Genomic DNA, 18,124 nt, shown 5'->3' on the forward strand with positions numbered 1-18,124 from the left:
AAAAAAAAAAGCTGTATATAAGACATGGAGAGGAACAGCTCAGCTCGTTTCTTCGGGAGAGGTAGAAGGTGAGGTTTAGTCTTTGTTGTGTCAGTTCCTGACAGCAGCAGGAAGGAGAAGTGAGTGGAAGATTAAGGCCGGAGCCAGTTCAGCCTGACTGAACACAGCCAACTTGTCAACACTAACCTTAGAAAATAGGGGGGAAATGTTGAGCAGGTACGAAACAAAAGCTTCACGCCTACTTGCCCCCTTAGAAACGGCCCAATCCTGACAAGCCTGTTACCCAGAATAAAAACCAAGGCCACTCACAGAACACGGAATCGAGCGAGGAACACTGAGAGAGGGGTTTGCCTTTGAAACAAGATATAAATACACAGTAACATCTGCAAAAGTTAAAGTAGACAAATGTCAAAGTCACCACCAAAGTACACTTCATCTTTGGCCTTCAAGGTGGGCCTTGTCTAAAAGAATTACCTCTGGAGTTCCACAAGGCTTCATTTTAGGACCACTACTCTTTTTATTGGGCAGCCTTTCAAAGAAATGGACTGGGATGTTCAAACTTTTATAAATGTACATGTTCTTAAAATGCACAATGAGCCAAAACATTATAACAAGCTGCCTAATATGCTGCCTAAAATTTGTGTAAACAGCAGCTATTCTTCCACTATTTCCAATATAAACAAAGATATAAAAGTGTATGATAAGAACAGTGGGGTTATTATTAATGAAGTGGCTTAGGTTGTGTGTGTGTGTGTGTGTAGTGAAAAATGTTTCACTTACAATGTAGGGACCTAAATCATTTTACACACTCACATTGTGGTAACTTGTCTTCTTTGTGTAATCAGAGTCGGATTAGGGTTAGGATTAAGGATTAAGGTAAAGGTTAGAGTAAGCCTCCATGTCCCCCACAACACAATGCAAGGAAACTCTGTCTCTCTGTCTCTCTCTCTCTCTTTATATATATATATATATATATATATATGTGTGTGTGTGTGTGTGTGTGTGTGTGTGTGTGTGTGCGTGTGCATGTGTGTGTGTGTGCGAGCTCATTTGTCAGCAGTTGGCAGCTGGTCGTTCCTCAGGTTAATCGTGTATTGATTAAGAGCCGGGTGCTGTGATGCTGACAGGGTTATGGAGCCATACGTCTCCAAACTCAGACAAACCACCACATCACTGCATCGCACAGCTGCAAGGAACAAATCACTGTTCTGCACTGCAAACTGCACTCTCACCCTGCTCTCGTTACACTCAAATACACAGCACTTACTCCCAGTGCATCCTCACAATACTCAGGTCCTGTCAGCGAAAACGGGCAAATGTTAAAGCACATGATCTATTCTTCCCTCACTGCACCAGCACTAAAACACTGTATACTCACTGTACTCTCTCTGATCCCATCCCTGGACTAGCACTTAATGTGGATCTTTGCACCTACTTCCATACCGCTTTCACTGCACTTTTTCTCATAGTGCTCTCAAAGAATTTATTCCCACAGAGTTCTCACTAGGCCCACTTCCATCAAAGAAACTCTGGTACTTGAACTGGTCATGAAAGAGTCCACTGGTAGATTCTATTGTTTATAGAAGGTTCAGATTGTGCATACTGAGAAAAGTGGAGAAAAGAAGTCGATGTGCCTCGTGTTGCGCTGATCACAGCCCCAAGAAAACTGACAGACGGAGCATTTTCCTGTATTTACTAGGGCTGTCCTTATTTTTAATGTTTTAATTAATTTATCATGAAACAAAAAATGGTAGGCCAGAAGAATTTTAGTGGAATTCATGGGTTCTGAAATTTCTTGTCTTTTCAGGCGTCAGTATTAATCTTTAAATATAAACAAATCTTAGATGCAAACAGAGAAAAATAACGAAATAAACACTTGTGATTTATGTTCTGTTTAAGAAGAACAAGCAAACCTTGCCTTCTCTTAAATCACCTGAATTCCTGAATAAGAAACTGGTCCAAAACGAAAGATTGGACTGACATATAAATCACAAGGCTGATGAGTGGTCATACTTGCTGTGGATAGCTTTGGATAGCAATCCACATTTCTTCTCCAGCAGACCATCTTTATTGTTAGCCTAAAGCCCAATTTATGCTTCTGACTTGATGGCAGCGTGTAGACGTGAATCTTATGCCATAGCCTACCTTACCACCCCTCGCCTCAGCTTCAGTTTCTCGTAAGTGAACCAGTGCATTTTTTCACAGGGATTTTGTTAGCATGTCTCCAAATAGCTCCACTGGAATAACGTATTATGCACATTAGCTATAATTCTTCATTAAAATGTGACCCTTGTGCCTGTTTTCAAAATTTTTGTCTGTTAAAAATACAAAACTGCTCAACCTGAATAATCTCAGTCGACTGAAGGGTCTATGACTGATGATTCAACTCAACGGATTTAAGGGGGCAGCCCTAGTATTTACTTACCTTAAAACACATAACGGGTTATTTCCATTTTTCAATTTCTAAACAAAAAAGTTACACAGACCCATCTAGTTTTCTGGTCTTTACCCTGCATGCCTTTGAGGAATATATAACAGGTTGTAAAGAACCCATGCAGCACCACTGAGTGATATCACTTTATTTTAGGCTCTGTTGTCTTTCTGGAACTTCTTTACCTCAACATACCCAGAGACACTCTCAAGGTTCCTGGTGAGAAATCTACCATTATTTGGTTCCAGCTAGGAACTAACCTTTCTAGTTTGGGAACCAATTTAAGTTGGTGGAAACATGCCAAAAAGTTCCAAATTAGGTTCGCAAATGGGAACCAAACTGGTTCGACGTTGGTGAAAAAGTCCTAATTGTATTTATTGTCACAGTGCTCTCTCAATGTTATTTGTTAAATCTGTACATGTGCACACCTCCCATGTTTAATAGTCCGAAATGTCTAATAAAACTTACTCTCAGCTAGTATTCTCCGTCCGGTCCAGTTGTCATTGATCATTTGTATGTTTCCATAGTGGACATCACTGAAGAAGATGTGACTGTAGCCAGAGGTGTGCTGACGATAATCAAAAGCCAAAGCGATGATGTTTTTAAAGTAAGCAGGGTTTTCGTAAGGCCTGAGGGGTGTCGTTTTGACATTCTGGTCCCACAGGTGGGCAGTCCTTAGGGTGGTACGCTCTGAATAGAGCAGGTATCCTTCATATGGATGGCAGTGGAGACCATCCTGAGCAAGGTAACCATGGGAGCATGAGCAGGACTTTCGTATTCCTCCCAAATAAAAACACAGCTGCTCACAGCCTCCATTACTTCGACCGCATGGGTTAGAACCTGAGAGATAAAGACAACAGAAAATAATGCAGAGGAAGCAGACGTTCATACTAAAAGTGTGGTTAGAAAAAGTCTGTTTCTTATAAAATGGCCAGTGAATGGAAGTAGAAGGGAGGGGGTGTTTCTAATAAAGTGGCCATTGATTGGAAGTAGAAGGGAGGGGGTGTTTCTAATAAAGTGGCTAGTCAGTGGAAGTAGAATGGGAGGGGGCTGTTTCTAAGAAAGGGTTGGGGGGGTAAATCTGAACTAACATTGTATATTAAGCTATGAATATATAAAATATGTATAATTACATTGCCAATATTAATGTAAATTCTTTAGTTTATCATCATAAATGTGAGCTAACAGCATTATCAGATTCCTCAGCTATGTGCTGTTTTCATTCTCCTGTCATAAGTGTGGTGGATCTGAATTAGATGATTAAATAGGGGACACAAATCACAAGAGGAAGAGTTTCATTTTTTTTTTTTTTTTTTTTTTTTTTTACTTTAAACGGTAGAAAGGGGTGTGTGAGTGTGATCATTAATCACAGAGCGTTCCCCAGCCGTTTTAAACTCAGGTGAAATTTGCAGAGCGTTTGATAAACCTCAGCGGTGCGTGACGTATGGTGTATTTTCTGGACAGTTTTTGTGGAGTTTGATGGGTTTTGATGAATGGGGCTCGGTGTGGACTCTTGTATGGGGGTCATCTATCAGTGTGTGGAAATGGCTCAGAGGCAGAAAGGAAGGAAATGAAGGCATTAGGTGAAACCTCAACCTTTCTCCCGGTCTCGGTTAAACACTTTCACGTCTCTCAGGTTTGCTCCCAGGCCACTGCGGATCGTCACAGTTTCCGAGACATCATTTTTGGAGCCACGACGGATTGAGCCATTAGCGTAGTTCCTGTAAAACAACACAGAAACAACGAGTAAAGGATTAGGTGCATTCCAAGAGCACTTTAACATTTGTGCTTTGAATATGTTTGTGCTTATCACACAAACATCAAATTTAAATGTTTACAACTTCAGCAAAAGGAGCTATAAGCCCATTAACAACCTCAATAAATGCTGAGTTTTTAGTTTGTAATAGACCTCAATAAATATTGATATATACCAGGAGATATTAATCAACCCAATAAACACTCCTTAAAGGTAGAATAAAAGATATTAGTACACACCTATTTTTACAACTCTTAAAAAATATGGTTCTTTAAGGCTTCTTTATTCAAGGAAATTGTTTTATATAGAACCCTGAACATGTGAAAGTTTTTATGCCATACAAAACCCTTCTCTAAAAGCTCAATAAAACATTGCTCTGAAAATGATCAATCTTTAAACACAGAACTCTGCTTCCTTCCTCATGTGTATCATATATCACTCTGATCATAACCTGACTCTCTCCTGATCTATCTGTTTATCTCTGGCCCTGTCGTGCCATTAGTGTCATGAGGACAGTCCCCCTTCTGACTCTGAGGAAAACTCAGGAACTTAGAATCATTGTGTGAGGGCAAACGTCAACCTGAAAGAACAAGACAGCTTTTCCCATAAGTGAGTGGACGCCTCACAGCCTGCAGAACTAGAACACGCTATCTCAAGTGACAAGTTTAAACTCACCAGAGGTGGCACACGGACTGGACTTTGCTTGGCTTAATGGACCGATGCTCTACCAACAGAGCAGACCTGGCTTGTATACGGGGGGTGGGTTGAATATGCAGTAGCACAAGCAGACCAGTGGACCCCTCCATGACAAACTTGTCCATAAATGACCTCAATAAACACATCTTAACACTATAGTCCATAAAGGTCCTATTACTCCATAAATTACCTCAGTAAAGGCTCCTATACTAAATAATAGGAGATTATTAAGAGTCTAAAGAACACAGCCATACACTGGCATAGGGGATATTAATACATCATTGAACACAATAAGCACTGACATTCACGTCAATGGGAGATATCAGTCAACAAACTAACTCAATATAGGGCTCAATCTCAATGAACAATATTATGTACTACAACATATTAGCACATCAATAAAATGGTCCAATACAACAGAGTGCCACAAGCATCATTATGTTCTTTAAAAATATACAGTAAAACAGCAGCAGGGGTTTGGTGGTCTGTTCATGAAGGACATGGTCCACATTGTTAAACTGGAGCTAAACTGGGGCTTGTTATTTAAACTGATATCTCTAGTTTTACAAGAACAATATCTCTGTCCACATTCAAAGACCTGGGAAGCAGTGATGCTTTAAAAATGTGTCTGCTCTGGAGGGGGTAAATCTGAGGGAGACATATGGCACGGCATAAGGTGAAGACACGCAGCCACCCACGCGCTGACACTGAGCCGAAAGAGAGAGAGAGAGAGAGAGAGAGAGAGAGAGAGAGAGAGAGAGTGAGAGTGAGATCAAGATCATCACACGAGTGTGAGGGGTGCTGGGAAAAATGACCTTGATCATCCCTCCCTTGTTATGATAGAAAAAGTGAGAAAGTGTGTATGTGAGTGAGTGAGCGAGTGAGAGAGAGATAGAAAGAGAGAGAGAGAGAGAGAGAGAGAGAGAGAGAGAGAGAGAGAGAGAAGCTTTCTGAAGAGACTGTAAGGTTTATAGAGAAATAAATTACCTGTCAGTCCAGAAGAGGAATGAGCCAAAAACAGCCACAGAAGAGATATCAGCTCCAGCAGCTGACAGAATGGTCTCTCTCTGTGCACCGCTGTCCAGAAACATTCGCTCCACCCTGTCCAAACCAGAGTCGCTCCAGTATAATCTGTTCTCCTGAAATGTGATTTGAAAACAGATCTCAGGAAGCTTTATCAGCAAATTACATTAATAAATGAGAGTAATATCAGCCAGAAGAGTCTAATCCCACTCCTGTAGCTAGGGAGTCACTGATTAAAGGCGATGAAAATTGAATGGTACACACAAGTTAGTATTGGCACTAATGCTGAAGCTAGGACTGAAAATTTTGCTTTAGATTCTTCCAGCTCTTTAAAATCTGAAGATCTCATCAGTTCCTACTGTGGCCAGAGCCACCTTTACGAATGGCTTCGTTTTCACACTAAGTGCTAGCCAGGACAAGCATCTGCTTGAAATCTGATAGCACAAACGGTCTGGGAATCCTGTAGATTGATTCTGTAATTTTGGTATTTATTTATTCTACAAGAAGAGAATAATCTGGACCTGAAAATCTATGGAGAGTCCACTGGGCCTGGAGAGTCCTGAGTTAACAATCGTTGTTTTCTCTGAACCATCCAGACGAGATCGGACAAGTTTCGGAGCCTGGCCCCATTCTGTCCAGACCAGGAACCTGCACAAGAACAACCAGCATAAGGTTAAAACAAGTTCATCTTAAAACAGCATTTGATCAATCTGACCCATCTGCCCAGACCTCAACAGTTCAATAGTCACCTTCCATTGAGGTGTCACATCAATAGAGGCAGCATGATGCTTTTTGTGCAAGTGTACACTGTAAAGGCATTGTAAGGCAATTGATTGCCTTAACATTTTGAGTTCTGCCAACTTTTGCAGGTTTACAGTGTTACCTTATTTAGACTAAAATCATCATAAATGCATTCATTCATTCATTATCTGTAACCGCTTATTCAGTTTATGGTCAAGGTGGGTCCAGAGCCTACATGGAATCTTTGGGCGCAAGGTAGGGACACACCCTGGAGGGGGCACCAGTCCTTCACAGGGCAACACACACACTCACATATTCACTCACACCTATGGGCACTTTTGAGTTGGCAATCCACCTACCAACATGTGTTTTTGGACCATGAAAGGAAACCCAGAGGAAACCCGCGTGGACACAGGGAGAACACACCAAACTCCTCACAGTCACCTGGAGTGGGACTCGAACCCACAACCTCCAGGTCCCTGGGTCCGTGTGACTGAAACACTACCTGCTGCACAGCCTTTAGGAATTGTTTGAGTGTAAACTGAATTTATTCTCTGACAGATAATTACTCTAAACACTTGCTAAATCAGAAACTCACCCTTTGAGAGGGTGGACAGTGATGGCCCGTGGCTGGTCCAGTTCCTCAGACAAAATCACAGTCCGATACAGACCGTTCAGACGAGAAACCTCAATCAGGTCCAATCCATGATCCGTCCAATAAAGATTACCTTGAGAGAAAAACATATAAGAACAGTCAACCAGCACAGAAACAAGAAAAAGGGAGACTATTCCTGTGTCGAAAATGGCTCCCTATTCACTATTCTCTATATTATTCACTATATAGTGCACTATTACAAAGAGCTGAATTCAGGAGGGTAGATAATGATTTTGAACACTACCTCATGCAGCTTTTCACCAAACAAGACAGTGGATTATGGGTAATCTGATACCTGCTAGTGTTGTACACTACTTTTTGCAGTGCACTGTGGGATTGTTTGAGTGCACTGAGAATTGTCCATTATGTTTTGGACACTACTACAAAATGACAGAACCCCAAAATAGTGCACTATATAGTGAATAGTGAATAGTGCACAGTTTCGCACACAGCGTATGATTCTGTTTAAGGGCGATTGACAGGGGAAAAACTTACATATATTTAAATAATTACTTGTAATAAAATATTTTTACAGTGAGTTATTTCCTTCTCCTGTAAAGGGACCATTTTGGAGATATGTGTTTTTCTTTGGACAGCAACTATATATATTCCTCATGTGTAAAAGTAGAGGTAATAAAAGACTGGGTTTCACAAATAGAGAAAAGCTCTAAAACACAAATAAAGAAACCCACCAAAACATGCATTTTGAACAGACTGTTTTACCACAGCCAAATAAACTTATACACAGAATTCAAATGAATTATTATTTACCGGCAATCCAGTCAACGGCGAGACCCTCAACACGGCCCACCCCGCTGCCCACCACCTCCTCTCTCCACGTCTGATCTCGACCCGCTCTGAAGATCTTCTTGGATCCAATATCGATCCAGTATAGTGTGTCGTTTCCTAGGAGATTGGTTCAGGTTAAATGCGATTGTTTTAATACATTCAATTATGAAGGCTCATAAAAGGGTCAACACTTCAAATCCACCCAATGGGAGAATGTCACTGGTTTTGGATATAAATCTTCGCATGTTCCTCTGGTTGAAAGAAGAGAAGAAGAGCGGTTTGGTTCGAGACACATTTATAAAAACAGATCTTGATGTCTGAAAGCTAATTTGGTACATTTTCAGTCATCATCATCATCGACTGGTGAAGATCGCTGCGGCTTGTGGAGAGGATCTAAAACACTGTGTTTTTGCTGTAGACATGGAGATGTCTGGTTCCATTCATCATCACTGTAAAGAAATGTGTTTCTACCATCCACTATTTCACTCCAAAACTCTGTCCATCTTTTATTTACAGCTCAAACACGAGTTATGGAAGGATTTTGGAAACATACTTTAAGGAACAAAATATGATTCTACTACATGTCCAAAACGTTACATCCTTTACGATGAGTGTATTGGGGTTCACCCATTGTGGAACATACACAGCTTGTATAATGCCCATAGAAATGTAGGAATCTCTTTTGATACCCAGTTTAAATTGAGAGCTTATATTAAGCATGACATGACTTTGTGTGAGACAGAAATAAATAAATAAATAAATGAAATAAAGGTCTAACTCAAAAAATGTAAGTAAAAAAAGAATGTATTTTCAGATTTTCCTGAGTCATCCACACAGCCACAGTGGCCTGAAAGGCTTTATATTGCTGCTCTATAAATTATGCACCATCATGACAGAGAACAAAAGTGTATTTATTAGATATGTATATGCTGGGTTTTTTAAAGCTCTGTCTGGGGCAGAAGAGTCAAGGCTGTTTCTGTCACTTCTGTCTCTCTCTCTCTCTCTCTGTCAATCTCTCTCTCTCTAGCCCATTTTTCCCCAATTGTTTTTTCACACTCTCACAAAGACAGACTCATCCCTGCAGGAGAAAAGGAGCGAGGGAAAAGAGGAGAGTCCTTGTTCACAGAGATCTCCATCACAAAGCCATTTTGGGGAAATTGGTTGAACTTGGCTGAACTGCTGTTAGGCAGCTTTCATGCATCTGCACCTCTTCTGGTTTCCAATAATATTCACTTCTATTTTTCTGTAGAAAAAAATATTCAAAAAATCTGCTGGGAGAATAAACTATTTTTTTCACCTTTGAACGTTATCTGCAATAAGCAGATATATCATTATATATCATTGTATAAATACACTGCTGGAACACTTTATCAGAAACTCGCCATACTACAGTATAAAAAGAGTTTCTAATAAAGTGACAAGTTTATAAGTGTACAGGGTGTTTCTAACAAAGTGGCCAGTGATTAGAAGTGGAAGGGTGGGGTTGTTTCTAATAAAGTGGCCTGTGAATGGAGGTAGATTTTTTTGGGGGGTTCTAATATCAGCGACCACTGCATAAAAGAGAAGGGGTGTGTTTCTAATAAATTGGCACACGAGTAGAAAGAGAAGGGGGCTGTTTCTAATAAAGTGGCCAGTAAGGGGAAACAGAAGTGGAGTGTTTCTAATAAACTGGCCAGTGACTGGAAGTAGAAGTAGAGTGTTCATAATGAAGCTCAGCAAAGATGTATAATTATTACATATCACAAATAAAGACTGAAGTGTCTGTGCTTCTTTCTGAGGAAGATGAATCAGTTTTAAACCCATCACCACACTGATTCCTTCAGACCCTCACCTCAGAAGACAGCTCTGTAGGTGTGCTCTGTAAAATCTACACTATACTCCTGATAAATACCCCTGCTGTCAAAAGAAATGCTTGACAAAAAAACATTACTCACCACTGCCCCTAAAGGTGTTATTATACGTGTTTAAAGTCATAATACCTGTTTTTGTAACGCTCACAACATTTCATTTTAAATTTTCAATTTCATTTTTAAGAACATTATACCATGTTTGGTGTCCTCACCTGCATGGTAGTCCAATCCAGCCGGGGCTAGCTTTCCTGTGATGGGTGTCAGAGCGTCTGAGGGATCCCCAGCATCCAGTGAGATGCCCCTAATCTCCTCATGAGTTGAGTACAGCAGGAACGATCCCATGCCTTCAACAAACACAACCACACACTACAGAACTGTTCAAGTGTATTTGTGTTTTTAAATTACATACTGTAATCAACCCAGTCAGAGATTTTTTTTTTTTTTTGTGGGATGGGACATAGTGACACTGGGAAGACATGGGGTATAATAAGGCATTCTGATTTTGTGCTGTTTCTTGTGTCATGTGCAGAGATGTTTAATTTGTCCCACCACATTTAAACATTCAGAGCACAACAAAGACAAGGAGCATGTAAAAATAAGTGTACTGGGTAAAATGTTGAAAACAAGAATGGAGCAGGAAGAGAACAAAGTGAAATTGTCTAAATAACAGGACTTCTGCTCCTCTCTCATGGGCTCTTGTATTGAACCAAGCTGAGGCCCATTCTCATTTAAAGAAACAGATGCTGAAACCAGTCGTTCTGAACAGGGCGGTGGGACACGGTGGTGTGGCATTTGATTTTTGTGATATTTGGAATAAAGCAAAACATCTTTAAGACCAGGGTAACACAGCTAGTGACAGAGAATGTAGTAAAGGAAGTTGTGCACCATGATGCAGGTTCAAAGCACCTTATTGGGGCTTGCAAACACTCATGATCAGGCAACAAGATCCAAAAATGATTCATTCATTCATTATCTTTAACCGCTTATCCAGTTCATGGTCGCGGTGGGTCCGGAGCCTACCTGGAATCATTGGGCGCAAGGCGGGAACACACCCTGGAGGGGCGCCAGTCACAGAGCAACACACTCACACCTATGGACACTTTTGAGTTGCCAATCCACCTACCAAACTCCCCACAGACAGTCACTTGGAGCGAGACTTGAACCCACAATCTCCAGGTCCCTGGAACTGTGTGATTGCGACACTACCTGCTGCGCCACCGTGTCGCCCAGATCCAAAAACACTCTGTGTTATGATTCTTCATAAAGATTATAGTTATGTTTAGGGTCAGGGTTATGTGTCTAGTTACGTTTGGTGGAGGTTGAGGCTGATTTTTGTGCTGAGTCTGTGTCAGAAATTCATGTGTATATTCATGAAAGCCAAACTATACTTTTGTACACTAAATCCTGGGAATGGTTTTGTAGTCAAATATGTACAAAGCCAGCCAGGGATCAGAACACCTACAGGCAGAGGCAAGGTGAGAATTGTATAATTTTAGTACTTTTAATAAGGCAACATAATTGTACCACATTCTATATTAATTGTAGATTTTTATATTGTATTGATTACATGCACACAACTTTTGAAAAGAACGTATTATGTTCTTTTATTTTACACAGTTCTATAATTAAATCTTCACCTGTTCTCCTGGAGAAGAGAATATAATGTACACAACATCACTGTTGTACTTTTAAAGGTACATTTACATTGTTTGTACCTTTAGGAACAACAATGTACCTGTATTGTGTTTTTTTCCCCTGTGTGACCAAGTACAGAAAGAGCCAAGTTCTGTAACAGAATGAATATATGACAATGGTAGCATGGCAAGGCAAGGCCAGTTGAAACACAGTTGGTGTATCTCATTTACTGGGCTGCAACCTTTGAAAGAATCCATTCTCTGCCACATACATGGTAAGTGCTGTCTTATTTCAATAGAATGTAGAGGATCCTTGAAACACGGCAGGGAAACGTGTCCTTCTTTCAGCCAGACCCTGAGGATGTACTGCATGCATCTTTCTCAGCTTCGATTTCCTCAGACGAACCACTTTGAACCCAGAGCAGAGCCAGGTCCTTTGTGTGACGACTGTCTAATGTTATCAGTATTATCAGCTTCTATTAACGACGTACTTTAAAAGGTGAAAACGGGGGCTCCCAAGTTTGGAGTTGACCATATCATAAGGAAACCAACCAGGTTCAATCTTCTGTAATGCCTTAAGCCTGGGAAAGGCTTTTACATTCTGAGCAGATGATAAACAGACTGGGTATCTCATGCTACACAATTGTTTTGACAATATTTATGGAGACTGGAGAAATGTCAGGCACACACTACACAACCCTAAACCCCTGAACCAAACAAGCCTCTTGTGTTTCCTAGGGGACACAGATAGACAACTCACTGCTGTAACTGTTTGCGCTGCTAATTGTGTAGATTCACAAAAGCATAAAAATGGACTTAATGCACGGTCTCTACACACCGTAGAAACTGGAGATTAGAAGAATAGCGCATACTTGAGGCTACATTCCACGTGAAATGGTTCAGAAACATTAACGGTAGCAGTAACATGCTCCAAAGTCCTGTGACATTTAAGGTAGAATGGTAAATTAGAATAAAGTTAGAATAAAGGCTGTAATGGTGTGGTACCACTGTGTTGTTTCTCTTATAAGCGATACTGATTATTTGGGGACATGAGCATCTACACTCTAAAAAGAACCAACTTATTTGAATTGCTTCAATTGGTAACAAGTAATTCAATTAAGTTTATCCAACTTAATTTTTTAAGTTTTTGAAGGTTGAACTTAAAAAATTAAGTTGGATAAACTTAATTGAATTACTTGTTACCAATTGAAGCAATTCAATTAAGTTGGATCAACTCTTCTCTTTTTAGAGTGTATGTAATGTCTTGTAGTTTTCCATAATTTTACTATTTAAACTTGTATTTATTTAACATTACACTTATATAGCACCTTTCTAGAAACCCACACACACACATACGAGAAGCGGCAGCCAAATATGCACAGCGTTCTCTCAACCAGGAAAAACCGTCCACCTGGAGCATTAGGGTTTTACCAAGGACAGAGCGCCAATCCATTTCTGGGCACACACACATACAGATATTCATTTACATACACACACATTTACCAGGACAGTTATTAGAGAAGCCAATTCACCTAACCTCCATGGGGTTTTCGTGGAGACCCTGGAGGAAACCCACGCAGACACGTCCCCAGATAGTCCCAGCGCTGAGTGGCGAAAGTGCTAACCACTAGGCCAACGTGGTTAAAAATAAAATTAAAATCAAGCATGTTTGATATGCTGAGACTGCTCTGAAACACCATGTAAAAGTCTTGTAGTGTAACCTTTAAGTTTAATAAAGCATGCTCCAGGGTGGTTTCCTGCACTGTACCTAATGATTCTGGGGGGCCTCGGGACCCACCTCTAAACAAGATAAGGTAGTTAGAGGAGATGTATGAATGTAAATAAAGCTACAGAAATAAAAAGATGTTCTGAATTAAAAATGTAAAATGCACAACCTTCAGTCTAGTATAAGACTTGGTAATTATTTTACCAGCAAAAGTTACATTTAAAATATACAAGTAGCAAATTTTGTACAGTCACAATGTTAACTTTCTACAGTGAATTTATCCCATAATATTGTAAGAATGATTGTCATACTGTGGTTAGGATAAATCCGTTCAAGGGGACAAATTCCATTCTTTTTTCATACAGGTCTGAGGTCTTCATGAAACATCTGTGACATGCGTTGGACAAAATACCACAGAACGAGTCATTTCCGCACCTGTTTCTTTAAATGATTATGAGCCACATATCTGCTCTTCTTTTGGCTCTGTTTTTTCATGTCTCCATTCTGGTCCTGTCTGTTTTACACTGTCTGACCACGCTTTTGCTTATGGGTCCAGTGATGCTGTGATTGATAACGCTCTGAGGGAGGGGTGGGAATAATAATATCGTGCCTGTGTTTTACACAAGCGGCAGTACAAAATCAAAACGGCTTATTTTATGCCCGTTTACTGATTAGGCCAAAGTCTGACTGTGTGGTCTTCTTTCACAGTTTGTGGGTGTTAGATGCTCCAGATCCCCAAATAAATCTGCACATGTACTGGAAAAGTGGATGGAATTTCTTTTTCATAACATGTCCTCTTTAATAATGTATAAGGTCTCATACTGAATGCAGAGGGTGCAGAATAAATACAGTGAATTGGGTTAAGGCTCATTTGCTTTGTCTAATATCAGACTGTGCTTTAAAAAAACCCTTTGTGTATATTCCTCAATACATTTCTCCTCATTTGTTGCTGGTTAAGAAATAATAAGCTACTCATAGTGTATTTCTGAGAGCTAAAAAACCTGTGGCCAGCTGAAACATTACTGCAGTAATGATTCAATCACAGGCTCTGAAGTCTTATTCAGATCCAAACGAGATTATGAGAGACAGTGTTACCTTGGCAGGTGGAGCGGTCGTCTCGGAGGCTGTATCCCGTTGTACAGGAGCAGATCCGGGAGTTTTCCGAGGTTGGCAAACACAGCTGAGAACATCCGCCATTATTCACCATACACACATTCTCACCTGAACAAACATATCACCCAGAGAGAACCTTAACATGCAGGTATGTGCGTATATTTCCCCAGCTGTGTCACAGAATGTCTGAAAAATGTCAGAGCTGAATTCTCCAGCTGTTTCAGTTTGATCTAGTTCACTGATGCATATCATAAGGCTAAATACATCTGACAGTGGGCTTACACACACAGAGACATTCACTCAAAGGAAAAAGGCAGAGCGTGGACTTTGTTCTTGGACGTCCAGTCAGAAACGGGCTGTTAACTCGTGTGAAATACAGTAACAAGCCAACTGTCCAACTCCCCTGTGTTCTGTGTCCTACAGATAAATGGTACCGTTAATTGGACTGCAGTCTGAAGGCTGAGGGCTGAAGATTTACCTTAAACACTACTTATTTGTCATTTCTTTTTATTCTAATGGCACTTTAAAAGGACCCTTTTCCTCAGAACTAATGAACCTGTCTTTGATAGGAACGCCTTTCTGATAACAGCTTGCTAACAGACAGAACAGAGCAGTATTTACACCTTCAACCTCAACTGGGACATACATCCCCACCTCTGCACTCTTACACCATTAAAACCTTGAAGGAAAATTCAGGGGTCAGAAACAATGCAGAGAACAAGGGCTATAAGATTTCAGTTGTCTGTGTAGAGTCTATTATTATCACGACTCATAACTGCTACTGAGAAGAATAGTGCAACCATTCTTTAAACAATATACACCCTTCAAATTAGTTGTTTAGATCATGTTGTTGTTTTTTTTTTTTTTTTTACACATTTCCCTAATTGTGTTCTTCTTTAGTCTCATAAACGTTTGAAATGAGAGGGCGTGATTATTTGAGTGATACATTTGAGGTGACCTTTATTATAATTAGCGCTGCCAAACTTCCATTAGCACCACATGGGAACAATGCACAATCCTGACCGGCAGCCAATATTCAGCTAAACGGGCAGGCTGTGTTCTCCTCTAAGTGTTTTGAATTGAAGGATAGAACAAGCAGCTAGTGAGCTCCTTCACCCCCATAAAAGTATTTTCTATTCTTTTAAAAAACTGGCACTATACTGCAGATTGATTCAGAGTGTGCTCTCACTAGAAATGAACAGCACCAGAGTTCATTTGGAATCAGATTGAGACCACCTCCTCCCAAGGCTCAGGAAATTCCACATTTGAGTGGGATTACTCCTTTCACACCTGCCCAAATGAACTACATCAAGCAGAGTTTCTCCTTTTTCAAATTGTGGTGTGCTACAAACAAGCGGAACTACCCTGCCTGAGCACGTGGGTCTCAGTCCATTTCTAAATGAATTCTGGTGCAGTTCATTTCAAGTATGAATGCAAAATGAATCAAAGGCATCTAAATGAAACTAGCACAGGGTGTGTTGCTCCAAGATGTAGCAAGTTCCTTTAAAAAAACAAACAAACAAACAAACAAACAAACAAAACAATGAGCTAAAGACAAACCTCCAAATATCTTCTCTCTGTAGTGGAGCTGGATCGCAAAATAAAACTCAAATTAGTTTTTTGTCTTACTTTGGTTGGATTGTAAATGTGTCAGTGTGAACTCAAAGCAAACCCAACAATGTTTTGTTGTTATTTTGTCCAGAGCAAGGGAAACAAACTAGAATCTGAACACACCCTCGGAGTTGAATGCCCTTCTAGAAATTATTAGTTGTACAAAGAATATTTAAAGTGTTATGTGTAACACATAAATGTAATTCACAATTCAACATTTACCTGCACATTTGTCATTTTACAGTAACAGTTGTGTGTAATTAAAAAGTTTGTCATTACTAACATCAGAATCATAATTTTTAAACCATCTAAACTAAAGTTACATATAATTTTGGAAGCAGTATTTTCCCCAAGAACGGCACAAATAAATGCACATGCTTTTGTAGTGTTTTAATAGAACTCATCAACAAATAATTTTTCTCACTAGCCATTTTCAAAGTATTTCATTTTAGATTATATCTTGTTTAATAAAATAACATTTGTCACTTTTAATACTACACAACAGTTACCATAAAATGACAAAAGTGGGATTGTATTTGAATTCTGAATTACAATTATAGGTTACACAAAATGTGCTTTAAAACTTAGTTGTACACCTAATATTTAATTTTATTTACTACAAATTACCTTTGTAAATATCCATGCATACACATTACCTTTTTGTCCATCTTTGTCATAGACTCTGATCTGGACCACTCCAGTGGTCTTGGTTCTCAAAACCTCCATCTTCTTTCCGTCTCTCTTGTTTACTGTCCCCACTTGGGCTAACACGTCATCTGCCCACCACAGCTTATTCCCTGGACACATATCACAAAGATAAGGGCTCATGGTGAATCAGCAGTCTGATAAACACACTGTGAGCCTCAGGTCCTCCCTGGGTGTTTTTAAAATTTTGTTTTATATTATGTATTATTTTTATCCCTCCAAATTTATTCCATTAGTGAACTCAGAATGTCCGAATACTAAAGTGTTGCATTTTTTGGAATCTGTAGAATTTACAAGAATTTAAAATACAAATTATCACCAAACTATTTGGATGCCTTATGGTTATTGAATGTATTAACATATTAGGGGGTATGTATCTCTTTTGATAATGAATTAAGGAGCAAATTCATGTATTGCCTTTGCTCTCCCACAGGCACTTCTAAAGGTGGCGTTAGTGAGTGCTAGAGACAGAATTCTACTTATTGTAGTCTGCATTTAACCTAACGTCTCTAAGGCAAACAATCAGCTATTGGAAAATTATTTGGTTAACAAAGTTCTAAGAGGTAAAAGCACAAATCAAAGGGGTCTATATTCATTATTTCCGCTATGTCTTGGCTCATTTTTATTGCCCCGTCTCTATCTGGCTTTGCCTCAGTGCTTTCTGCTCTCGGACATAGTTAACTGTGCTCAGAAATGCTCAGAACAGCACAAGCTGTGGGTGGAGGGAACGAACCGGAACCGGCTCTGCACACATGGCTTAAAAACAAGGAGTAAAAATGTCTCATGTCTCCTCTGAAGTAATGAGAGACTGTACATTCCTGCACCATTTCTGCAGATATTAGGACATCCTCAGAATCTCCCTCAAGTCTGAGTACTACCACAATTTTGTTACACTAAAGCACACTAGTCTTAGTCATCACAGAGTACAAAGGCAATTTCAATGGATTAGGCTTAATCTATGGTGCCCTGCTATTGTTTTTTTATTTATTTATTTTTTTACTTATATGACCAAGCACATCCAAACGAGGGGAAACTCAGATCAGATTTCCACACTAAGGAGCCTTACTATGCTGCTCACTGAGAAGCACCTACTACCCATCTACTTGAGAGTACACCATTATCCCATTCATCCAGAAAGAATCTAAATTCCACACAGTACCCCATTGCCCCTATTTATCTAAGAGAAGTCATTCAGGAGTACCCCATTACACCTATACACAGGGTGAGTCACAATTGGCAAGACACCCTTTTATTTCTTTGATATGCTACATGACCCTTCCCGACCTTCCCGAGTGAATGTGTGAGTGTGTGTGTGCTGCCCTGTGAAGGACTGGAGTCCCCTCCAGGGTGTATTCCCGCCTTGCGCCCTATGACTCCGGGTAGGCTCTGGACCC

General features: G+C 40.0%; 1 protein-coding gene across 1 annotated transcript in view; it reads right to left on the reverse strand.

Moving 5' to 3' along the window:
- Nucleotides 1-18,124, reverse strand: part of LOC136678440 (low-density lipoprotein receptor-related protein 1B-like) — a 219,109-nt gene that overhangs the window by 84,578 nt on the left and 116,407 nt on the right. Inside the window, exons 33-41 of the mRNA XM_066656491.1 lie at nucleotides 16,682-16,822; nucleotides 14,397-14,522; nucleotides 10,154-10,285; nucleotides 8,074-8,208; nucleotides 7,246-7,375; nucleotides 6,428-6,554; nucleotides 5,871-6,022; nucleotides 4,028-4,152; nucleotides 2,900-3,271 (exon numbers count right to left, since the gene is read on the reverse strand). Coding sequence (XP_066512588.1) covers nucleotides 2,900-3,271; nucleotides 4,028-4,152; nucleotides 5,871-6,022; nucleotides 6,428-6,554; nucleotides 7,246-7,375; nucleotides 8,074-8,208; nucleotides 10,154-10,285; nucleotides 14,397-14,522; nucleotides 16,682-16,822 — 1,440 coding nt within the window. The remainder of the gene's footprint in view (nucleotides 1-2,899; nucleotides 3,272-4,027; nucleotides 4,153-5,870; nucleotides 6,023-6,427; nucleotides 6,555-7,245; nucleotides 7,376-8,073; nucleotides 8,209-10,153; nucleotides 10,286-14,396; nucleotides 14,523-16,681; nucleotides 16,823-18,124) is intronic.

The sequence above is a fragment of the Hoplias malabaricus genome, chromosome Y, assembly GCF_029633855.1.
Source record: "Hoplias malabaricus isolate fHopMal1 chromosome Y, fHopMal1.hap1, whole genome shotgun sequence".
In the NCBI taxonomy this organism is placed as follows: Eukaryota; Metazoa; Chordata; class Actinopteri; order Characiformes; family Erythrinidae; genus Hoplias; species Hoplias malabaricus.